Source organism: Agelaius phoeniceus, chromosome 3 (assembly GCF_051311805.1).
Source record: "Agelaius phoeniceus isolate bAgePho1 chromosome 3, bAgePho1.hap1, whole genome shotgun sequence".
NCBI classification, from domain to species: Eukaryota; Metazoa; Chordata; class Aves; order Passeriformes; family Icteridae; genus Agelaius; species Agelaius phoeniceus.
This window is the reverse complement of record NC_135267.1, coordinates 46,773,787-46,797,035: the sequence shown is the minus strand read 5'-3', so window position 1 is coordinate 46,797,035 and position 23,249 is coordinate 46,773,787. Positions and strand designations below refer to the sequence as shown.

General features: G+C 38.3%; 2 protein-coding genes across 10 annotated transcripts in view; one reads left to right on the top strand and one right to left on the bottom strand.

The window, feature by feature from the left end:
• Positions 1-15,495, bottom strand: part of FIG4 (FIG4 phosphoinositide 5-phosphatase) — a 51,125-nt gene extending 35,630 nt beyond the window's left edge. The window contains exons 1-5 of one of the 4 annotated variants that reach the window (XM_054628722.2): positions 15,275-15,495; positions 5,057-5,155; positions 4,728-4,851; positions 1,616-1,772; positions 304-354 (exon numbers count right to left, since the gene is read on the bottom strand). In XM_054628722.2, the coding sequence (XP_054484697.2) occupies positions 304-354; positions 1,616-1,772; positions 4,728-4,851; positions 5,057-5,155; positions 15,275-15,343 (500 nt within the window). In that variant the 5' untranslated portion in view covers positions 15,344-15,495. Of the gene's footprint in view, positions 1-303; positions 355-1,615; positions 1,773-2,136; positions 2,216-4,727; positions 4,852-5,056; positions 5,156-8,911; positions 9,026-9,306; positions 9,412-15,274 lie in introns of those variants that run through there. The other 3 variants (XM_077175193.1, XM_054628723.2, XM_054628724.2) reach the window with 3 other exon arrangements.
• A 50-nt stretch (positions 15,496-15,545) lies between these two features.
• AK9 (adenylate kinase 9) overlaps positions 15,546-23,249 on the top strand; it is a 76,916-nt gene continuing 69,212 nt past the window's right edge. For 2 of the 6 annotated variants that reach the window (XM_077175191.1, XM_077175192.1), the window contains exons 1-4: positions 15,811-17,127; positions 19,498-19,561; positions 21,926-21,978; positions 22,063-22,159. In XM_077175191.1, the coding sequence (XP_077031306.1) occupies positions 17,011-17,127; positions 19,498-19,561; positions 21,926-21,978; positions 22,063-22,159 (331 nt within the window). In that variant the 5' untranslated portion in view covers positions 15,811-17,010. Of the gene's footprint in view, positions 15,676-15,810; positions 17,128-19,497; positions 19,562-21,925; positions 21,979-22,062; positions 22,160-23,249 lie in introns of those variants that run through there. The other 4 variants (XM_077175187.1, XM_077175188.1, XM_054629653.2 and 1 more) reach the window with 4 other exon arrangements.

Below are 23,249 nucleotides of genomic sequence, written 5' to 3'. Positions count from 1 at the left end.
AAGAACTTCTGCATAATCTGGCAAGGCTGAACAGTCAGTGGAAACAGTAGTTTCAGTGTCTACTTTTTTCCATGCCATTAAAAGTTCTATATTTCTTAAGCTAATGGAGACTAAATTCCTAGCCAATTGATTAAAGGAGAAAGCAGGTTCAAAATACAGAGATGAAAATGGACAAGCAGCATGATCATGTGTCTTATTTCTCCAGAATATCAACCTAAAAGTCTTGGGTATCAAAAACAAAATCTATAATCTTCTAGCAAGTGTAAGTGCACATTTTTTAAAGGAATAATAACTAATACCTACCTAAAATAGAAGTTGCTAGAAAGGTCCACATTTTGAAAGATTCTCAGATACCTAGCAAAATAATTCAAGTTGGAGGAAAAATTATTATTTTAACAAGACAGACTATAAGATGTCATTCAGAGGATCACAGAAAAGAAATTACACATAAATATTGATTTTTTTCCCTATGTTCCTTTCCTATCTTACTGTAATTTGTTTTGACAGGTAATTAAACTCGAATGTCAGCATATGGATTAAATAAATAAAATACCCTTTTTTTAAAGAAAACAAAACTAATATCTACTCATACACATACTCTGTTTCTTTACACAATTGTAAAGTTGCGGTTCTATTTTCCATTTATGCACGTTAAATTTTTCAGGACTTAAAAAAGAAAACTCTCAAAAATACTACAAAGGAAATAAAATTTTTCCATTACTCTCAAATAAATGAACAATAAAAGAAATATCTAGTAAAATCTGTCATAGCCTTGAAAATTCCCAGAAGGAACTATTACATTGTCTATGAATAATACAATGTCAGACACCATAAATACGTAGGTTAGATAACATGGTCTGCTGCACCCTAAGAGGAGAGACTGAGGTCTGGGATCAATCCCACCTTAAAGTGGAAGCTTTTTTAATATTTAATACTGGCTTGGTTCTTTACCTGGCATCAATTTATCATAAATCATCACTTTTTGACTATTCACACTTAGTACAAACTGATTATAGTTTACTGATACCAGTTGCTTGCTATTTCATAGAAACAAAGTCACCCTATCCTGATAAAAACAAAGGCTTAAACTTCTCTCTTCATAAAAAAGTCCCTGAAAAGAAAGAAGCTGTTAAACTTACCAGTGAATCTTTTCACCACCCTTTACAACTGCAACATTCACAAGATGCTGACAGCACTGAATCATTTAATAATCTATTCAGCACCTCTTGAAGGGCACAAAAGATCTCTTCAGGTGAGATTAACATCATGCAAAAGCTACTAAATAAAGAACAGTGCCCCAAATCGTACAAGCCAATATTAGCATTACATTGCCCTTGCAGGAACAAAATGCTTACATTTGACACTTCTTGGTGCAGATTTACTAAACTTAGCTGTGACATGGAGATGTGGATAATAAACTCTAGAAGATAATGACAGCTGTATTTACTCTCCAGGCTAGACGCCATGGAACTTGTAGTCTATTTTCCAAACAACAAGATAAAATGGCTTGAATGACATACTAATACAAAAAACCCATGACTGAAGTTCCCAGTTGCAATTCAACATTGCTTAGAAAATATTCAAAAAGTACACACTAATTACCAGCATTATTTACCTGGCCTCATCAGGATGACTGACTCTTACAGAGTCATTTGGAATGTAGATCATATTTGTATCTTCTATTTTATATATTGCATGACCTCCAATATCTGCCATTTTTCTTCTTTTTGTTATTAGCACAATATAATAGCCTTCTAAAAACCTGACAAAACCTGTTAAAACAGTATTATAATGCTTTTAGTTGTATATTTGTGTTTATTTGATAAAACATATTTAGCAAAACAGTATCAGGATTGTCTCAAGACATCAAAGAATTTTTATTTGTTCTGAATGTTATATGCACATATATATATATATATATATATATATATACACACACAGAGTCTTAAAATTCACTCCCATTAATCAATAAAATACATAGTTTTTTCTTATTTCCCCTCCCACTGTAGATATTTTTAATACTTGGTAGCAAAGTTAGGACACTGAAAATGTGGACTATGTTTCTGTCTACTTAACATACTTGTATTTGCTTTTGACAGGACTCTCATTGTTCAGAGTGAGACACACACTATTTACCTCAGATACTAAAGGTTAATTTTCTAGGGTAAGAAGAATCCCAGACTCCAATTTTCTTTTCAGGTTCATGTACTCTCTGCTGGGGAGGGACACAGAACAGGAAAAGGAGTTGTGGGTAAAACAACACCTCTGTGCTCTCTCTCCTTAACTGAATTCCTTGACTAGAGAGTATTTCCCCCAAATCAGCCATTCAGAGTATCAGGGGTACTCCTTTTTTTCCTGTTCCCTTTCTCAGATATCAACACTTGACTCTGCTGAAACACAAAAGGCTAAGAAGGTAGAACAGGTAGCGTCTGGTTTTATTGATATAAAAAGATGGATTCTGAGGTCTCCACTCTCATTCCCTGCAGGGCATAGCCATGCTTCTTCATGGAGTGCCTCCTTTGGATACTTTTATTATATATGATTGGAAAAAATGTAACAAACCTTTAAATACAACACAAATGTAGAAATTCAAATTAAAAACAGAAATACATAACCACCCCGAACTCAAATGTGGTACTAATACAGTACAATACAGCAGTAATATGCTTTAATAAGTAATAAATTACATTAATTAGCTATTGGAGGTAGCTGCTCTGATAGGTTGTTGAGAGCTTGAAACTCACTCACTACTGTACTATAAACAAATAAATTAAACTGGGGAGGGAGATGATGATGATGATATGATACAAATGGACCCTCACAATTCATAGTTTTACTTGTATTTACACTCAGTTCTTTTAGCTTTGCAGTACAAAGTAAAGGATGAGGAGAGCACACATTTTCCTCCCTGTCACTGCTGGAGGCTGCAACGTGATCGAACGAACTGCAATCTTTTCTTCCACCTTATTAGCCCCCCTTGGAAAAATGCTCTCACCTGCACAAAGACAGGAGGCCCTGCTGACAATAAGAAACAAACCTTCCATTTGAAGCAGACTATTGAATTTCAGTTGTTAAATAGTAGTCACAGTTCTTCCTGTATCCTCCAGGTACTAAAATCACTTATGTGAACAGTCTCTGTCCTTTGAATTTCACCAGACAATATAAAAAAGTCTGACAAGGAACTGAGCCTTTCTCCCTGGACTGGTCCCTCCCTTTAAAAGCAATTTTCACTTTTAAACACTACACAGTAAACCAGAACTCAGTCTATCAGCACCCCCATTCTGAGTGCACTGAATGTACTGCATCTGGTTAATGAAATAACCAGAGGACAGAACAAAGCTGTTCTTTACAATTTTAGGAAAAAATATCCCTGTTCTTCTGACCTGAGCCAGGAGGCAGAAATAAACAACCAGTTGCATTCCTTCAAATTACATGTTTATATGGATATGGTCTGAATCATGTAATTTGGAAGTATATAATATGATAGAGAGTCTGTTACTTCTAAAGAGTAATCTAGAAATACATATACCATGTCTGTTATCCAATACATTTGTGCAGGTACAGAATAGAAACTCTCCTGTTATGAACAGTATGTATAAACAGGCATACAATTGGGATGCAAAATTTTAACTGACTGCAACCACTTTTCCACCAAATATTTATCACATATTTAGACAGTAAGCACTGATTGCTTGTGTAAAAAAACCCAAAAACCCAGTACTGCAAGGCTGTTAGAAGCTCCTTTAGGTTTATCCATATTATCAATACTCTTAAATCAGTAAGAAACATAAACACCATCTGAAGAATTTCTGAAAAGCTGGATGTACTGATGAGTTCCAAAATGCTTCAAAGGCAAAAGGAATGAAGAATGAAGTTTGCTTAATTTGCCACTTTGGATTAGAATAGTATTTTATTATGTTTTGATTGTTATGCAAAATTCGGAAGCATCCTTTAAAGTAATTGCATTCTCCACTTTCTCTGCAGCTTTGGCTTTAGATGTCCAGGTGTATATTGACTTTAATAAACCACAAAGTATTTTTGAGAGCTGTCACAGCACATATTAACATTTACTTTAGAGACATCAGCCATCAATATACTGACCTCAGTATCAGACATTAGGCAGGAAAGTAGTGCCTTTCAGATGAAGTTAGAAGTCATTAAATCCTTGAAGCAATGCTTGAGGACTATGGACAGCTGAGCGGCATTTTAAAATTCAGCTGACATACCAGTCATTTATACTTGTTCAAACATGAAAAAGAAATCTTTAAATATGTCACTGCAAAAAGTTAACCAAACTGAAAAGTTATCTTTCTGAATAGTGTGTGATAAAGAAATATAGCCTAATAAAGAATGTTGACTTTCATTTTCTTTTTAAAAAGCATTCTGTGAGCTCTGGAATTCAGGAGCCAAGTTCCACATGATTTGCATTCTAAGATCAGCTGAATTTGGTAAGATCTTCAACCAAGTTTCTAGAGTTTGGCTATTTCCTAGATCTGTCCCTTAGTGACAAAGAAAAAGACTGATTACAGCACAACTTTCACTCCTATACTGACCACCTGTTTTCAAAAAATACACAGAAACTTACTTTGAGCACGACAAATTTCTAAATTCTCCTTAGTTTCATAAATAAATAAAATTGGGGGAGACAGAAAGATATACAATGTGACACAATAAGCCTCACCTCCCAGGAAAACAAAAGATTTTACAAAATCAATCAAAACACTTACCCACTATACCAAAAGCAGAGACAGCTCGAGATAACCCAGAAGAGCCCTTCTGCCCCATCTTGGTTCTGTTCCCCAGGTCTAAACGACCGAGAAGTTCCCTCACCTCTTGTTGTGTATAAACATGCTTTAAAAGAAAAAGTCACAGAAGTTATAGCTAAATATTGTTTCATGTCAGAGAATAAGAGAATTTGCTTAATCTGTGAAATATACAATAAACCAAAGGCCTGCTCTACATTCTTAGTTTCCTATTTCAGTGCTTCCAACAAGTAACCAGTATTATTTGAAACAATTGGGACAAAAGCCCAGCAACAAAATACAGAGGCACTTACCTTATCATCAATTATAACCAAATCCTTCGGTTCAGTGCGATCTATTTTCAAAACGCGGTATTTGGTTTCTGCAGGATTACTTCCAACCAGAAAATACCTCTACACAAAAGAAAACCAAGAAGACAAGTCAGAACATTATACAAGATAAAGCAACAAAACCCAGTGAAACTTAAGACATCAGCAATGCCATTTACATTTTGCTTAGACTAGATCCACTACTTCTAACATCAAATATGCAATATTCCATATGGCCTGTTAGTAAACTGTTTTAGACACATAGCTTAGGAGGTATATTTGTATACAATCAACCTCTACAACTTAAAAGATCTCTTTCTCTCTTTTTTACAAGCAGGAAAGAAAATTTAAAATCAAAGGTTAAACCCTGTGTTTAGAGAAGATAAACTGTAACTTACACCAGGTACAACCCTACCCCAGCCATTACTGTGTTTTCTCTTGCTCTGTAAAATTTAGCAGAAGCTTATACATGAGTTTTTCGAATTTCATTATCTAAAACTTCTGTTGCTATATTGTACTTGTTTGCTCTTTCTGTTAACTAGTCTTTCCTGATCCATACTAAATACTGCAAAATTTTAAGTACTTCAGTAATGCAAGTTTTCTTCTATTTTTGTTTATATTTGCTATTATATTCTTCTCCACAATGTTCTTCCACAAAGCTAAAATTTTCTGGTTAATAATACTACTGTTTAAAAAAACATTAGCTTCAATTCACATTTAAAATATGAAAGAATGAACACAGATAAACATATAGTATGTCCATTTTTTATGTAAGGAGATCAAACTATAAATTAATTTCTACATTTAGAGGAATTAACAACAAGCACAGGTTGCAGGAGTGACTTGCTAAAAGTAGCTCTCATTTTTTCTAATTCATTTAATCAGTGTGGTGCTATCACAGCAAGGTGGAACTCATTAATAATGCTCAACCTAGTAGGAAAGCATGGCAAATTCATGTGCATCTATGCGGTCAGCCTTTAAGAGTCACATGGATTTAAGATGTGGGAAAAGAAATCAATAATCATATTCATACAAACCTCACAATTTCATAATTTATACCAATTAGACATTAGGAAACATCTTTACTCTCAAAATATTGAAGGTGAAAAAAGAACTTAAAGACCTCTTCATCTTCCTTGAATTCACAAAGCATATAGATAAACACCACCAGCTTCTGGCTCCACCTTGTACATTGACATTACTGCAGTAACTGAGTGGTAAGTTTTGCTGTTCACTCCCAAATGACAGTAAGAAGGCCTTTCAAATTCATATACCATCACAACACTCCCTTACTGAAGCCTTTGAGGCAGCACTTTGGCACAGGAAAGCATTTCCTACAGGGTTTTTTCCAGCACTGATGTCCTGCAGCGCACAGCCCAGGCTCCCCAGTCTGGCTTCCTCAGAGCAGCCCCTGCAGGGGATCCCTTAGTGCAAGCTCTTGCTTGCCAGCAGGGAAATGACAAGGACAGTGCATGGCACCAAATGGTACAGCTCTTGTGCTGCTGTCACCCACCATCAGCAAGAAACACCAAATCACCAAGACACACACTTGCTTTGACCATGCCATTATACCATCTTTTTCTTATGGAGCAAAGGTGAATGGGCAGAGGGAAATATATTCATTTGTAATACTCAGATGATAAGTTAGTATGCATTTCAGGAGTGCAGCTTCTTTATTTGTAGAAAACTGTTAGTTAATTAAAGGTAAATAATTTTAAGTATTCCCTAATACTGCAGTACAGCACAGTGATGTCCCACTATGTCCAGCTCACTAAAGGAGTGCAATTTCTTCCCAAAGTGATAGCTATGGTTACCAACAAATAATACTGAATAAAAATAGAAGAGCAAAACTCTAAGATGCTTGTCCTAATGGCAGTTTGGACCATAGAGCACATTTAAAATTGGAACACACGTGACACACGGGGAGGGGGAGAGAGACAGCGAGAGAGAGATGGATATAGAGTTGCAAATGCTATTTCTAAGGCAGTTCAGCTGGATATTTCTCCATTATCATTTTAATTAACTCATAAACCAAAGAAGTGCTATGAGGAATGCATCACTCACATCAGCTTGGCAGCTGCAATAGAGGGCTGTGCACAGCTACAGGGCCTGCATTAGGTGCTGCTCCTTAGAACAGCAGCAGCAGAGTCAGATTAGGTGAGGAGTAATTGTACCTGCAGACCATGGAAGCAACCACCATAATGAATGGTACTTAACAGGCTCTCTGAAGTCATTTAAAGACTAATTAAAGGGATTAAAACTGGAGAGCCAGACTGTGTACTGTGTTAAGGAAGGTCACTTGAGAGCAGCATCAAACCTGAGCATCAATGGACTTAAAGTAAGGCAGGCAATGAGAAATCTACCTTTAGCAAATGGGCATGTTACCCAGTGCATGTCAGAGGATATTCTTGTGGAAGTAATAAAGGAAACATCTGCAAAAACTTTTGAATATGGGTTAGTGTTCAAAACTAGGAACCCAAAATTAGACCTCTGCTTGGGAAATTTTCAGGACTGGCTAATAACCCCAGAATTACTTGAAAAACAGCCTGATATGCCCACTCATATTCAGCCTTCAAGATCTGAAAGAAAAACAAAGATCGTTTGAAAACTAATGATGCAAAAAATACACAAAAAAGACACCTCAGCATTAGCTGTTTCTGCTACCTAATTTATGCATCTAATGAATAAATAAGTCTGTCTTACTGGATGACATGGAGCACAAATAAAACAGCATCAGTGATATGTGCTGCAATTATATTTCCCATGATATTTCACATGAATACTAAGAAATCATAAAGAAAAACACCAAATCAACACAACACTGAGCACGTAACAACAAATAAATTTCTATGCTTTAAAATAATTGTAAAATTAATCAAAGCTAAAATGTGCTGTAGTGTTTACAACTCTTTTGATTAACAGAAATTGTTACAATAAAAAAAGAGCAAAAGCTACGGAAACATTTCCAGAGTATTATCCTTATTACTTCATTCTGTTTATTACTAAGTTGAACCGAATAATTTGAAGCATTTCCCAAGTGTCTCAAACAATTCCACTCCACAGCACAGCCAGTGTATTTAGATAAACAGGCAACCTTGACCAACAAAGTACTTTTTCCAGAGAACAGAACTGCAGCAGAAACTGCTGGCTCCCTCACCCTGCTCTGGCCAGAACCCTCCAACCACCCCTGAGGTGACCCATGCTGCTTCCAGGTTTACTGTGCCCCTGGCCTTGGCTGAAATTTGTTAATAAGCACACTGTACCAACTATGGCAACACACCAGGCAGCTACCAGAGCTGGACTGAAGCTTAATTTATTGCACAATTATCACTAAGCAACCACAAGATAGAACAGCATTAGTCATTTCCACCTGGGACTGAGTTTTAACCAAAGCAATCTAATTGAAAGGCTTTACACCATCTTTTATCAACCTTTTGATTCAGCCAAAGCAAGCCAAACAGCTTCTTCTAAAAGGAGTCGAAACAAAATAAAAAGACTTACTGAAATTTGTTGTTTTTTAATGGCAGGATAATAGTTCTGAAATCAAACATTCTGCTTACTTTTTTTTTTTCTTTAAGATTACTTCTTTGAACTCTGAGTCTATAACTATGATTTACTTCTTTGTATAGACTAATTATGATTAAGAAATGCTAGCACAGCAAAAAACTTTTTCAATCCTCAGTTAAAAAGCTACAAAGAGCTTAATCAGCAGGAAAAAAAAGTGCAAAAATACACTACAAGTTGAAAAATAGGCAGTGCACTAATACAGGCAATTTTCAAATCTTCAAATAGCATGAAAAAAACACTTACAATTTTAGACAAAAAGCTTGCAAACAATACCTGTTGAGACCACGGATGTGTCTAAAAACACAAAGCCCAGAAGAAGCAGGTTCACCATGGCCATCTTCCAGATCCCTACCCTGCTGCTCTCTCACTCCCCCTCCTCAACAGGACAGGCACAGAAAATAAGATGGAAAAGGTGATGGGTCAGGACAGAAAGACTGCCTAACATTTACCATTGCAGGCAAAACAGACTTGACCTGGGGAGAAGGTATGTAATTTACGGACAGTTAAAATAGAATCATAGTATAATTACACCTCAGTGTAAAAACTCCACTCTGCTCTTTCTTTCTACAGGACCTAGAGTAATTCTGGAAGTGTCTGTCTTTCATCTTCATAGAAAGTGGCAGAATGACACAAAGAAGGAAGACATGATAAGGCACAAAGAGTGGTACCTGGAAAAGCAAAGCCATCTGCTTCCCATAATCTGTTGAAACTCTTCAAAAGAAGATCCTTCAACAGGAGAAATTTTAAGAACATATGCTGCCAAGCACCACTGTCTGGGCATGTAGGAACAGGTTCCCATTCTGCATCGTACAAGCCACAGAATTCTGTGAATCCCTTTTATCCCAAGGCAACCAAAGCTTTTTGCCCCAAACACAACTTTTCTCTTGCTAACCCATTAAAGGATTCCTCCAGATTCTCCCTTCTAATTCTAAACTAAATCTATTAATTATCTATTTATACATTTTTCTTTAGCCAAATACTTATTTGCTCTTTAGCACCTCTTCTGCTAGAATGCTTTCAGAAAAATAAGTAACTGGATGCCTATTCATCAGTCTCTTCAATAGACTAAAGACGTCTTGCTGTCCCTTTACTCCTCTCAAGACATCGCTCCCATGTATGTTACCTCACTGGACCTTCAATGGACCTATTCCTGGTGAATTCTTATTTCTTAGATGAAAATGGACTGTAAATCTACACAATATACCATACAAGATTTTATTCTAGATATACATTAGTATCTTTCATTAATGACCATAACACAAATAACCACACCTCTCTTTTTCAGAGCTGTAATTCATCAGCAGCTCGACTCTCCCACTCCTTCAGATAAAACACCCAGATCCTCCTCCTTCTCCTCTAATGCTTCTGAATTGATAAACTCTCAGTAAACTTTCATCAGTGTGTAATCTGTTGTAAGGTGCATGAACTTTTATAGTACACCATTATACTTCAAATTATTCCTTTTATCTACTCCTGAGGATCATCATCATAATTTCTTGCTTTATTGTGCTCTGATTATCCTAATTATTTACAATACCTTAAAAGACTAATCAGATCTGGTCCCTGTTTTGAGCTAATAACATTAATGAAAATGCTTAAGTACATCAGTCCTAAAAACATTACTTGAAAAAAATCATCCCTCTCAGATGATTCCTCATTCACTCCACACTAATTTATCTACTAACTTCTCTGCTAAGCTTCTTCCTTCCATAACAGAGATTTTCCTTGTGGCACTGCATCTCAATAGAGGATTTGATTTAAATACATAAGGCCATCTAATTTTTAGATTAAATTTTGCAATTCAACCAGGTTACTCTGACAGCATCTTCCTAAGTCTAGACTGTGTTTTATGTCATTTGCCTGAATTTGCAATTACTTTCCTATATGCAGGACTTCAGAATGGATTAAATATTCCATTTGTCATATTCCAGTCACAGCACTACCCTTGATTTGAGCGACTTGAAAATATTCAGAGTCATTTCACTGGTTAGTATATTTATTTTTACCTCAACACTGATTGATCCCTTTTTCATAACCTTATTCTTGTTACTCACTTTCTCTTCACCCCTTGTTCAGTACATTCATACTCAAACTAAACTTCTACTTTAAACAGAGGATAATATTTATTTAGTTTTTAGGGCCATAACAAACTCAGTTTTAGTAATAAAAACCTGTAATAGAAAGTGCCTATTTTTATTCATCCTTTGGTACATTAAAATAAATACATTTTTTTCCCCCATAAAATCATTACCTTTAAATACGCCGATTTGTGATCATTTATCCACAAGCCTCCCATTCAGAAAGGTGGATTCATACCAAAACCAAATCTGTATGTGGATCTCTGCTGCTGTTGCTCATAGTGATCATATAATGACACCCAGAACAACACAGAACAAAAGAAATAAAACCCATGTTGCCAGAACTTAGGCAGACATTCGTAGGTACATCTTTCACATCAACTGGGATGTATCCACTTTTGAACTTTAGTTTTGCTCTGCCTGAATAGCACATATCCTTCAAAACCTGTGGTGTTCTCATCACTGCTATGCCACCAGCTATCTGCCCTGATCATAATTGCCCTCAGAGCCCACATACATCAGCAGATCAGGTTTCTCTATTTTATAGCCATAAAACCAGCAGTATGGCAAGACAGTTAAGACAGAAAGTGTCTTCTTGAGTTGCCCAAAATTCCTCCTCTTGTCCCAATTCCATGCTCTGCTCTGCCACATCACCATCACTCCTGGAATACCAATACACAGTGAATAGGAGAGTCAGCTGAAAGGAGCTGTCTTCTGCTAATGAAACTGTTCCAGAGATAACACATTTCCCAGCCACTTCCAGATAGAAAATTATGATAGCTAATGGTTGCCCAGGAGGCTGTTCACTACTTTCAACATTTTTTGAATGTGTCAGATACCCATCTATATAAATCGGTGCACTTCATAATTCAGTAAAAATTCTATAGCTTTTTCTGTGAAATCATATTCTATATAGAAGTTTCTCCAAATTGACCACAGATTAACTTCAACATTAAATATGCAACCTTTGGAGTTTTTAACACAAAAATCTTTACACTGTTAATACTAGAATAAACAACACTTAAAATAAAACAAATGTCCATAGTTTTCTCTGGTGAATAAAGGGCAGAAATATCTACAGGTAATTATTACAGCCACTTTACTTAATCAGCTTGTGCGAGTCATTTGGATATTGTGGAGATGAAGACTGTAAAAGAACCTGACTAGAATAAAATACTACTAATTAAGCCTCATAATACCCTGAAAGATAGGCAAGTGATATGACTTTATAGAGACAACACAAATTGTCTTGTTCAATGTCACATTGCCTCAGGGGAATGATAATTTCATTGAACTAACCTACAGCTTTCAGGTGGGCTTCATCTGGGGAAAACACAAAAGTTCCATTTTCTCCTGAAGAGGAGAGGAAAATATCTTTTGTTTTTTTATTAGTCATAGAGCTCAAATATCTTTAGTGCCCTCTGGTGTGCATTTCAGTGATCAATACATGTATAAAAGGAAAGATAATTGGCATTGATCTGAATAAAACCTTCAGTTCATCTTTCTGACTACTTCTAAACAAGCTTTCAACTTCCTAGGACAAGTAGGAGCTACAGTTAACATCTCCATGGCATTTATTGACTCAAATCACCAGCTGGAATGGTAGGTTTCAGCAACTACCCTAAATATAAACATTAATAGAAAATATAGAATTTTGCTCTCTGTTAATTCAATTGACGCCATGAATTCAGTTCTCCTCACCTCTTGCAGTCTCTCATTTGACTCCAATAACACTACCAGAGCAGAGCCTATCCTCTTTGACTTCAATAATACTATTGTATTTTTATCTAAAAAGAAACCCAAATAAAGAAACCCTCTGTAAACCATTTCCACTTTTTCCACTTCCTCATCCATTTCATCTCTTCCTGCTTTGACACAGAGGGATTTTACAGGAATAAGCTCAATGACCCGAGTAAAAATCATTGTTTCTCCCACTGCTGACAACTGAAATAATTCCTTCTTTGCACCAGAAATCTTAGGATATAGTCTCATGTTAGCCTGTATCTGACACAACTCCAAATCCCACATGCTGGATCTAGCAAGTCTATGGCCTTAGGGAAACCAGAAAAGCACCTGAAACAGGAGAAAGCTGTTAATTCTTATTTTTGGATGATGCTTATGCTGTATAAGTGACTGTCACAGCTGGCAACTCCCTGATTGTGAGATCTTATGCAAAGAAGATGGCACGAAGGATACCTTGGGGAGAAGTTTGTCAGCAGCACAACATGACACTGAATGAGCTGTAACAGTGACTGATCAAACCACAAGCCCAATTTTGGGCTCCCCAGTACAAGACAGACATTGATATAGCAGAGTGGTTCCAGCAGAGAGCTCTCCAGATGATCCACATGACAGAGCACATGGTGTGCTGAGAGAACTGGGGTTTGGTTTGTTCAGCCCTCAGAAAGCTTTGGCAGCACCTTGCTGCTGTCTAAAACCATCTAACAGGAAAGTGTAGGTAAGAGAGACAAACTCTTGCAAAAGGTCTGCAGAGGCTGTAAAATCAATATATTTGAAGGTATTCAAAACTCAGCTGCACACAACCCTGAGCAATATGCTTGTTGAAGCTGCTTTGAACAGGGGGCTTGACTTGGTGTTTTCTGGAAGTCCCTTCTAACATCCCTTAGTCCAGGCATTTATTAAGTGCAGCAAGTCTTTTCAAATAATCATACCAAAATGACTCCTACTGCATTTTTTCTTTTGAAAAAATCACTAGAATTTGAGTATCAAACCACAAAGTGCTTCAATTTGTACTTTTTAAAAGTAAGAACAAAACCTTATACAGGGAAAAAGTTCCATTTTCATCACTCATAAGTGACTGAAGTAACAGCTTGAAATGCCCTTGCTCAGCTGAGATATTTCAAACAGCACACACTCATCCACAAACCATTGCCCTTCACAGCTGATGAAAACCATCTTGCCTGCTGAAGTGATCAGGACTGCTGGATCTGCCCCTCACTGAATTCTGAACAAAGCACAGCATGGACAAACCCATCCACTCAGGCAGAGCTACCACTGGCCAGATGTAAAAGACTGTGGCTCCTGAAATAACAGCACCAGCTGGAGAGGCCCAGAGAATGGCACATAGCTGACAGAACTCCAAAGCACAATGTTTGCCCCCCTCACAGCACATTGTCTCTCAGCAACAGAGAGAAGCAGGCTAGGTATCCACACATGCCAGTCACTGGAAGCCAAATCTCAGTTAACTGAGATGTAGCATGAGTTGTGAGCCAAGAACAACTAAAGTGAGTAATACAGGACTTGATTCAGAAATCATATTTGCCTGGTGCCCTACTCACACATAACAATAATTTAGCTGAAAATAGAACAAAAAATAGCCCTTACCAGCAACAATGAGAAAGATAAATAAGGTAGCTTTCAAAATTCATTTAGGCATAGATAAAAAGTAACACTTTGGAATGACTTTCTGGAGTGTAACCTTTATTCTTAAAATTTACTTGTAAAAATAACTCTGCATACTTTAATCTGTCTCTGTTTGATAGGCTGTTCAGTGGGGAATTACAACAAAAGCACAAATCTGCTTCTGACAGAAGCAAAGCTGGAAGTCAGATCTCTATTTATACTGAGATCATTCTTGCATCTGCAACATTTTGGAAAGTTTCCAAGGGGCTTCAATGTATAAATTATCTTTCTCTTATCAGTACAGGTAACATCTGAACTTGAAACTAGACCTAACTTGTATTTAGAGCCATGGCACATAAACCTTTTAAAAACTACCTCAAGTGAAAAAACCAACATACTATGAAACACAAAGAAATTTGATTGGAAGCTAAGGAATGGTAAACACACGTGGTATTTACACCAAGAATTGGCTTCTGACTCACACTGTGTTCATCACATGGCTAAAGCAGCAATTACCACTCCAACCTCCAATCCACTTTCCCCGTGACAAAAAAGTACTGTGAACAACACATGCCTATAGTTTCTGCAACAGGACGTAAGGAATTCTGAAAATCTTCAAGAGCTTACTCCCAGAGGTCAGACTGAAACTTTGGAAATGTCTCAGACAATGAGGACTGAAGTGGGTCATCAACGGCAAACAGACCGGTGCAGGTGGTAACTAATTCAGCCATTCTTAATTCAAATATTAATTCCGGACACCTTCAGCTGTCCAGTTTTAACTGGGGGGAGCCCTGGTACCCTGGCAGTGTGACAGCAGCCCAGGTCACAACAAGCAGGGGCCCAGCCTTCGTTCCTACCGCGGCAGCGCCCCCACCGCAGGGCCCTGCGCCGCCCGGCCCCTCAGAGGCCACTGCTCCGCTACAGGCACGAGGCGGAGACACAGCGAAAACAAGAACTTTAAAACCTGGTTTTTCTCAGTTCTTGGGATGATTTGAGTGTGTGACCAAAAAGAACCAGATCCCAACACACGAAGAGAAAGGTTAGGCGTAGTTTTTGACAAGCTGCAACCCAGCCGAGGCAGCAGCTCCGGGCAGGACCAAGCCAACACGCCCGGGGGGGGCGGGACATCCCCCCCGTGCTGTGCGGCGGCCGCAACCCCGGGATCTGCGGCGGCGGCGGGGGGGACGCTACTTACAGCCCTGGTCTCGTACAGCACCAGCTTCTGCACGGAGCTGATCAGGGGGGCGGCGGCCGCCACCGGCATGGCGGGGGCGAGAGCGGCGGGGGCTGCCCGGGAACACGCCGGGAACAGCCGGAGCCGGGGGAGGAACACTCCGGGCTGAGCGGGGAACCACCGCCGGCACCGAGCGAACCCGGAAGTGCCGGCGCGCCAACGCGCAGGCGCGCCCACGGGGGGCCGCGAGAGCGCGCCTGCGTCGCGGAGTCGCGTCACGCGCGGCCTCTCGGCAACGGCGGCTTCGGGCGCGGCGGCAGCGGTGGCAGCGGTGGGGCACCGGGGTAGGCGAGGCGGCAGCGGCGGCACTGCATCCGCACTCGCTGCTCCCGCCGGGAACCGCTCCCCGCGTGGTGCGCACGGTCAGCACCAGGAACAGCTCCGCAGCCCCGCCCACGCCCCGCGTGAGGCGGGGCCTCTGCCGCTCCCTCCCGCAGGGGGCGGGACGCGGCCGTTGCCCGGGCAGCGGGGGCGCGCAGGGCGGTGGCAGCAGCGGGGTCGCGCACGACGGGGCTCCCACCGGGAAGGGGGCTCCCACCGTGACGGGGGCTCCTACCGGGACATGGTCCTGGGTGTGCGTAGGGGGTGTGTGTGTGGGTGTGTGTGTGGGTGTGTGTTTGCTTTAATCCTTTGCTTTGGTGGTTGTGGTTTTTGTGAATTAGGAATTTGGCCCTTGTGAAGGTTTGGGAGGGAGCGAGACTGCTGGGAACGTCAGGTAAAGCTCGGCCGGTGATTTTCTGTCGGGGCAATGGGGAGTTGGTTCGCATGAGTGGCTTTTTTTCTTTTTTTAATATTAAAATATTTAGTGCAAGAGTGTCTGAACATTTGGGTTTGGTGTTTCAAGACAAACTTTTTCAGATTCTCATCCTGGAGTAGATTTTTTTTGTTGAAATTTTAAATTTAGTTTAAAACTGACAGGGAGTTGTGTTGGGCTGTGCTGGATTGGGTGGTTGAATGTGGGTTTTGCTGGGGCTGTGACACTGAAGTGGCCCTCTAAAGACGGTGGGGTTTTGTTTTGCCTTTTTCCAACAAACTTCAGCAAGCTCCTCAGGTTTTGGCCTCCATTTTGTTTGAAAGGTCCATACAAATTTTCCTCCAACTTATCTTAATAAGAAATTTGTTTAGGTTTTAGTTTGTTGTGCAGCGCTGGGCTTGCTACTGCCTGCATTCCTGGAAGAGCTGGGATTTGTGAAGAGGCTGATGGAAGAGATCAAGAACTGTGATTTAATTCCACAGAGTCTTGTCTGTGTACCTGCCTGTTTGGACACAGAGAGTAGTTCCACTGACCATGACAGGGCCCTTCTGTGTCTGATGCACAAACCCAAAGGTCTTGGGAGGCCCGTGGCACATTTCAGGGACCAGAGAGAAGTCACAATTGTGTGGTAATTGGAGCAGGAAATTAAAATCAACAAAACAACCAAAACAGAGCAACAACCAATATGAGATTCATGAAGAAGTCATCAACAGCTTGTGATCAGGGGTTGTTCCAACAGTCCTTTCTTTTTCATAAGTGGATTTTCTCTCATTTGATGGGTGCATTGTTTGTGTTCTGTAAATGCTTTTTCTTCTTATAAAAGTTTTCTCTTTTACAAATCCATTTACCTTGTAATTCACTTCCATTTTAAGGTAATTTTACACACACGTAACTACTGTACTTTATAACAAATTCTTTTTTTCTTTCTAGCCTTAGAAAACACATGGATTCACAAGAGGAAAAACAAGCTCAGCCCTTTACAGACATCTTTGATGAAGATGAAGCTGAAAGATCTTTTCTGTTGTCCAAGCCCACTTGCTTAATTGTCTTTGGAAAGCCAGTAAGATGTCTGATGGATGTGGTTTTGTCAGATATTCTGATAACAATTTTACTTTTCCTTTCAAAACATTAGTTTACCAGTGCTATCAAAAGGGTCAAATACCCACTTTTTGGATTTTGCCGCTTTTGAAATCCTGCAGAGGATGGTAAAAATGCAGCTTTTGCCTTCAGTCAGTTGTGATTAAAAATGTTCTTACTGTACTTAAAAGTTACACATTGCTCAAAACATTTCTTCTCTTTTGACATTGGCAACTGGATTATTTCTATTTTTGTGGTGGTTTAACCCCAGCTAGCAAGCAAACCCCACACAGCCTTTTACTCTTTCACTCACCCTGGTGGGGTGGGACAGAGAATCAGAAGGGTAAAAGGGATAAAATACATGGGTTGACAAAAGCCATGCACATGAGCAAAGCAAAACAAGGAATTAATTCACCACTTCCTAGGGGCAGGCAGATGTTCAGCCATCCCCAGGAAAGTAGGGCTCCATCAGGCTTTGTGATGACTTGGGAAGACAAATGCTATCACTCCAAAAGGACTTCCCTTTCCTTCTCTTTCCCAGATTTATATGCTGAGCATGACACCTTGTGCTTTGGAATATCCTTGTGTATCAGTCAGAGTCATCTGTCCCAGCTGTGTTCCCTCCCAGCTTCCATCCTCCCTCATTTTCCTCACCAGTGTGGCAGTGTGGAAAGCAGGAAAGGCCTTGGCTCTGTGTAAGCCCTGCTCAGCAGTAACAGAAACACCTCTGTATTACCAACACTTTTTTCCTGCACAAATCCAAAGCACGGCCCCACACTAGCTACTTTGAAGAAAGTTAACTCTACCCCAGCCAAAACCAGAACACTGCTATTGAAATGTTTTATTTTTTAATAAACTTGATATATTAAAGACATAAATTGGTGTAAAATAACCTTCAGGTTAATGTACTGACTTACAGGCATGCAATGAGATATTACAGATCTAAATATTAAAACTTTGACAAAATTGTATCCTATATATTTGGAAACATTCAAAATCCACTGAGGTGTCCTGTTAAAAGGATCTATACTACCTTTATAAGTCAAGGTCTGTATTTTTCTCAACTAATTTGTGGCCTCTTGATGTTTTGTAAACCTAAACTTTTTGGTTTTCTTTTTTTCCCCTAAATATGAGTTTGCATTTATTGCCTCAGTTTGCTGAAGAGAGTTCTTTTTTTTTTTTGATACAAGTTTGCCTTATAATGTGTCTTATGCACTTGTAAGAGTGCACTCAGCTCAACAGAAAACTACAGTGAACTAACTCATCTAGTTTTGAATGAACATCAAAATTTTAACCTTGCATGAGAAAGGTAACTTTATGTTTCATAGACCAAGCCACCATAAGATGCTCATTGAAAGACAGTACAAAACATTCTCATATTCTCAACCATTGGCTTCAGTAGATGCTTGACGTCAATATAACAAGGTATTAAAATTGTACAGACCTTACCAGAAAAGCAGGGAAGAAAATAGTTTATTTTTATGGTAATATCTTTTATATATCTGACTGATGTGCAGAGTACCTATCCTATTTAAGATATATCTTTTGAATTAAAAACATAGTGCTGTTAAAGCAAAGCCAAATACATATATTCTCATCACACCTGTAAAATGTAAGGTATGAGTAGGCTGGAGTGTTTGTTGATAAACTCTTAACTGGGAATGCAATTTATTTGTTGAATTTTGTTATTTTTTATCATGAAATTTATCAAGAAAAAAAATTGTCCTGTCAAAACAGGTCTTCTTATATGCCCTTCTAAAAAAAGGGCACAATCCTAAGGGTGGAAGATGGTGAGTTTTGCAAAATCCCATTCAGTTAATCACTCTTGGAAGCCTTGTAGCTCTCAGTTATGTTGGTTTTCCTCTGGATTCATGTAAATTATAAAGATTTTGTCAGTATCTAACCAGATTTGTGGACTAACAAGGGCAGTTTTTAAGCATTTGTCGTTTTAGTAAAAAAATATTATCCCGATGTATCCTACTCAGAAAGGGTTGAGTAGCTTTCCATCATAATTTGCATTGAGGCTGAAGATAATACATCTTAGTCCTAAGGAGTTCCTCATAGGAATTTGTGGTCAAATCATAGCTGAGTTTTACACAGAGTTACACAGAAACAAAATCAGTATAATGACTTTGGAGATAATTAGCTACAAGTAGCAGCATATTAGCAATGCTAGGCAATATGAAGCAGAGGATGATATTAAAAAGTTTGTGTTTGCCCAATGCATAACTCAGAGGCCCTAATCCCAGTGGTAGATTTTCATTGTTTTTATCATGTGAAAATATATTCTTCATTGTGTTACATGTTTGGTTTTGTTCTGTTTTTCTTTTAAAAGTGTATTTTTAATTTTAAGGGTTCTGGAAAGAAAACGTTAGCTAGCAAACTAGCACAGAGATGGAACTGCATTTTCATAGAAGGTAAACACATGCTATATTTGGAACCTTGCTTTGGCTCCACAATAGCTTTACTGTTCCCTGTAATTCAAAGGACATATTTCTGATTGCAGCAAACACTTCTGATAAGACCAAGTAATCATTTTACCAGAAATAAAATTACTGATCATGGTCTTTCATTTATTGAAAGGCTTAGAAAAATCACTGTGGGGGTTTTTTTTAATCATAAATTCTATTCCAAATCCTGTAAGGGGGTTCCTATGACCCTTTTTGTTCACACGGAGGCAACTCATTCAACTCCAAAGAGTACAGACATTTTCCAGTGCAGACCATGAAAAAATAGGAGGCTCTTTCCTTTCTATTTGTGCAGTGTCCAATACAAGGGGGTGTACTTCAGGAAACAGAGTTATTTATCAAATGAAGTACATTTACTTTTGAAGATTTAGGGTTGTAACATGGTAAAAATCACTTTTAATGAAGAGGTCTTTTGGCTTAGATATATATAGAATTTTTATATCATAGTATTGTATAGCAGGAAAAAAAGTTAATACCTGGTCCAAGACATAGATCAGGCCAAAATCAGAACACACTTCTTCTTAATTAATGTACTTCTTAAGGAATGTACTTAAGCCAGTCCACTCTGTTTGAATGTATTTAAATCAGTACTGACAAATGTTCATCAAATTTGTTTTAAAAAATGTCTAGGCAGTCTTTCTCTGTAACACTCTCTGCCATTAGAAAGTTTTTCTTAGTAACCAATCTAAATCTCAGTTACTGTGCTTTTAAGCCTTATTTCTAATTCAGGGAATTACTCTTCTCTTATTTTGTTCATGATATTTCTTTTAATCTTCTTTTAGCTAGTGAATGCACACATGTGTACACACTTACTGTTACTTATGCTAGTAAATTGTTTTCATTTTCTACATCAAAAAAGGAAGAAACAAATAAATTCAGCATGCATAAACATGAATAATTTCATTCAGAAAGGACCTCCAGAGATGACTGAGTCAAACATTCCTCTCAAAGCGGGGTCAACTGGAAAGGGCAGCTCAGTTCAATCTGGAATATCTCCAAGGATGGAGACGACACCTCCTCCCAGAGAAACACTTTGCAATGTTTGACTGCCTTCTTGATGAAAAATTGCTTCCTAATTACCCCCGTTCAAATTTCTAATGTTCGTATTTGTGTCTGTTGCCTCCTGTCTTAACTGTGCTCCGTGGTGACCGTGTGTGTGTCTTTGTGACCTCCCAATAAATAGTTTTAGATAGCAGTAAGAGCTGTCTGGTTTCCTCCAGGCTGGACAAGGTCAGTTCTTTTGGCCTCTCCTAGGCTGTTCATTTTCTGCTGGTTTTGGTGTCCTCTGCTGAACTTGCTCCGTAGTATCAACATCTGTCCTGTGCTGGGTTAAAAATAAACCGACAGAAAATTATTGGATAGGAAAGATGTTTGCAATCTTACTAATGATACAATACTTTCTATTCATTTATCCAGTGAATTGGTCAATACTCATAAATAAAACAGGGCCAGGGTGCACACAGATTGCTGATTTTCAGTTGCCTGTATTGTTAATTAGTACACTCCCTGTCTCAGTTTTGGCCCATGGCAAACATTGTTCTCTCGAACACCTGTCCATAGTATGAAAGGTAGGATGTGCAACCTAGTAGGAGCAGTTGGAAAACAGCCACTGTTTTGAGAAGAAAGATTAGGGCTATATAGTCATGGGTCACCTGGATTCAGGACCTTTCCCTGGCCTGGTTTATTAGTAATATAAATGTAGCTATAAGAGTCATTCTTGGAAACTTTTATACAATGTCTGATTATTTAATTCATACAGAAATGTGAAAGACTTCTAGGGTCATTGTAGTATGATGTCACTATCCACAGAGACATAGGGCAGTCTTTGAATTTGATGGATGTCACTTTTCTTAAAGTAGATGATTTTGTGTGTCTAAAGAGTTCTTCTAAATCTCTAAATTGGTTTTTAAATTTAAAGAGTGATTGAACTCAAATAATCATCTCTGGATTACAAGACAGTAAGACTGATTGAATTTAAATAAGTAGTTCAAATAATCCTGCAAAACTGCTGTTGTGCATGTGTTTAACCCTGTATATACTACACAAAACTGGTTTTGTGTAGTATATACAGGGTTAAATTGTAGGAAGAAACACCTACCCAGTCCTTGCCATAAGGCACCAGGTTCTGGATGGGCAAAGTATAATAATGGCCCTAAGTATAATGGCTTCTCATTCAAAATAGTCTGGTTGCTTGGAGCACACATAGATCCTCCTGTGTGTGTATGTGTATGTACATATATATCTGCAGGTACAAGTCTGTTTAGAAAATATTTTGTATTAATTATTTTTCTTATGTTTGATATGCTTCCTTAGCCTCAGAAGTAATTAAAACGAATATTCAACAAAGATCAGAATATGGACTTCAGGTAAAGGTCTAATCTTCTAGTAAGTTTTGTCACATTTTTAACAAACACTTACTATAAAAGACTATGTTTTGCATTTTACCCTAGTGTCAAAAATTGCTTTGTGAAGGGCAAAGTATTCCTGAGGAATTGGTGACAAAAATGATTCTGCAAATGATTGAGTCACCAGAAGTTGCTCATTATGGTAAGTGTATTTGTAGCCTAAACTTCTTAGAATGTACTACTTATAATTTTACATCCATTTAAAATCTATTGGTGCTCAAATACAATTCTAGCTTTTTCTCATGCTCTTCAGGTTGTGGAATATCAATAAACTGAAAGTGTGTTTAGGGATTAATTTACCAATATGGGAGATCAGAAAGTGTCATACTGATCCTGTGTTGTGTTGATTTTGAGAAAATAATTTTCCCAAAATTTTAAGTGTTGATATGACTCTTATTTGACAATGTTATCTGTTCAGAATAGGATTTAAAATACAGATATTTTATTCTTCAATACTTCTGTAACAACAACATAACAAAAATCCATCAGCAAAAACATTTTAAGCATTTTAAACAATGTAGAAGAAGGAAAACAGATTACTGAAAATGCAAAGTATAATGGCTTTTTTTCCTCTTACAGAATTGTTTATTCCCTTTGCATTTTGTCACACAGAGTAGGATGGATGAGAATAGTAATGGTAGTGGCTATAACTCTACTATTTGAGGAAAGATTTTGAATTGAGGGTGTCAGGACAAGTGCTGCAGATCTTGCTAATGTCTGAATCTGCTTCCCTGATGAGGAAACAGATGTACTGCCAAGAAGAAAGGAGGTAAAAAGGAAATGTAGTTTCTTTTTCTTGTTTTGACTTTCATTTGAAATTTCCATTATAGGAGAGAGACAGGTATAGTGCCAATGTTAGTTTCTACTGCTCTAAAAACTAGCCTGCTTTTTAAGCTTTCAGTTGCAATGGGTTTTATTTCTTTTCTAGTACATGACTCAGCAGTTTTGCAAAATATACAGTCTTACCTGGTGAAGCCAGGCTTTTAAAACAGTATAAAAAAGAGAAATAGGGAAGAAATTTTTTAAAAAGAATTGCTGGAAGAGGTAGCAGCAGAAATGGCAGTCTCTTAATATGTATGTGAGGACTTTGGTAAAGGCATGAAGAGGCTTATTGGAGTTCCCCTCCTTGAATCAGTCTGAAGATGTTTGTATCACAGAGGAGCACAGAGGTCCTGGAGACTGTAAAGATGACTGTAAAGTTGAATAAAGTTTGGTTCTTGTAGCCATGACAC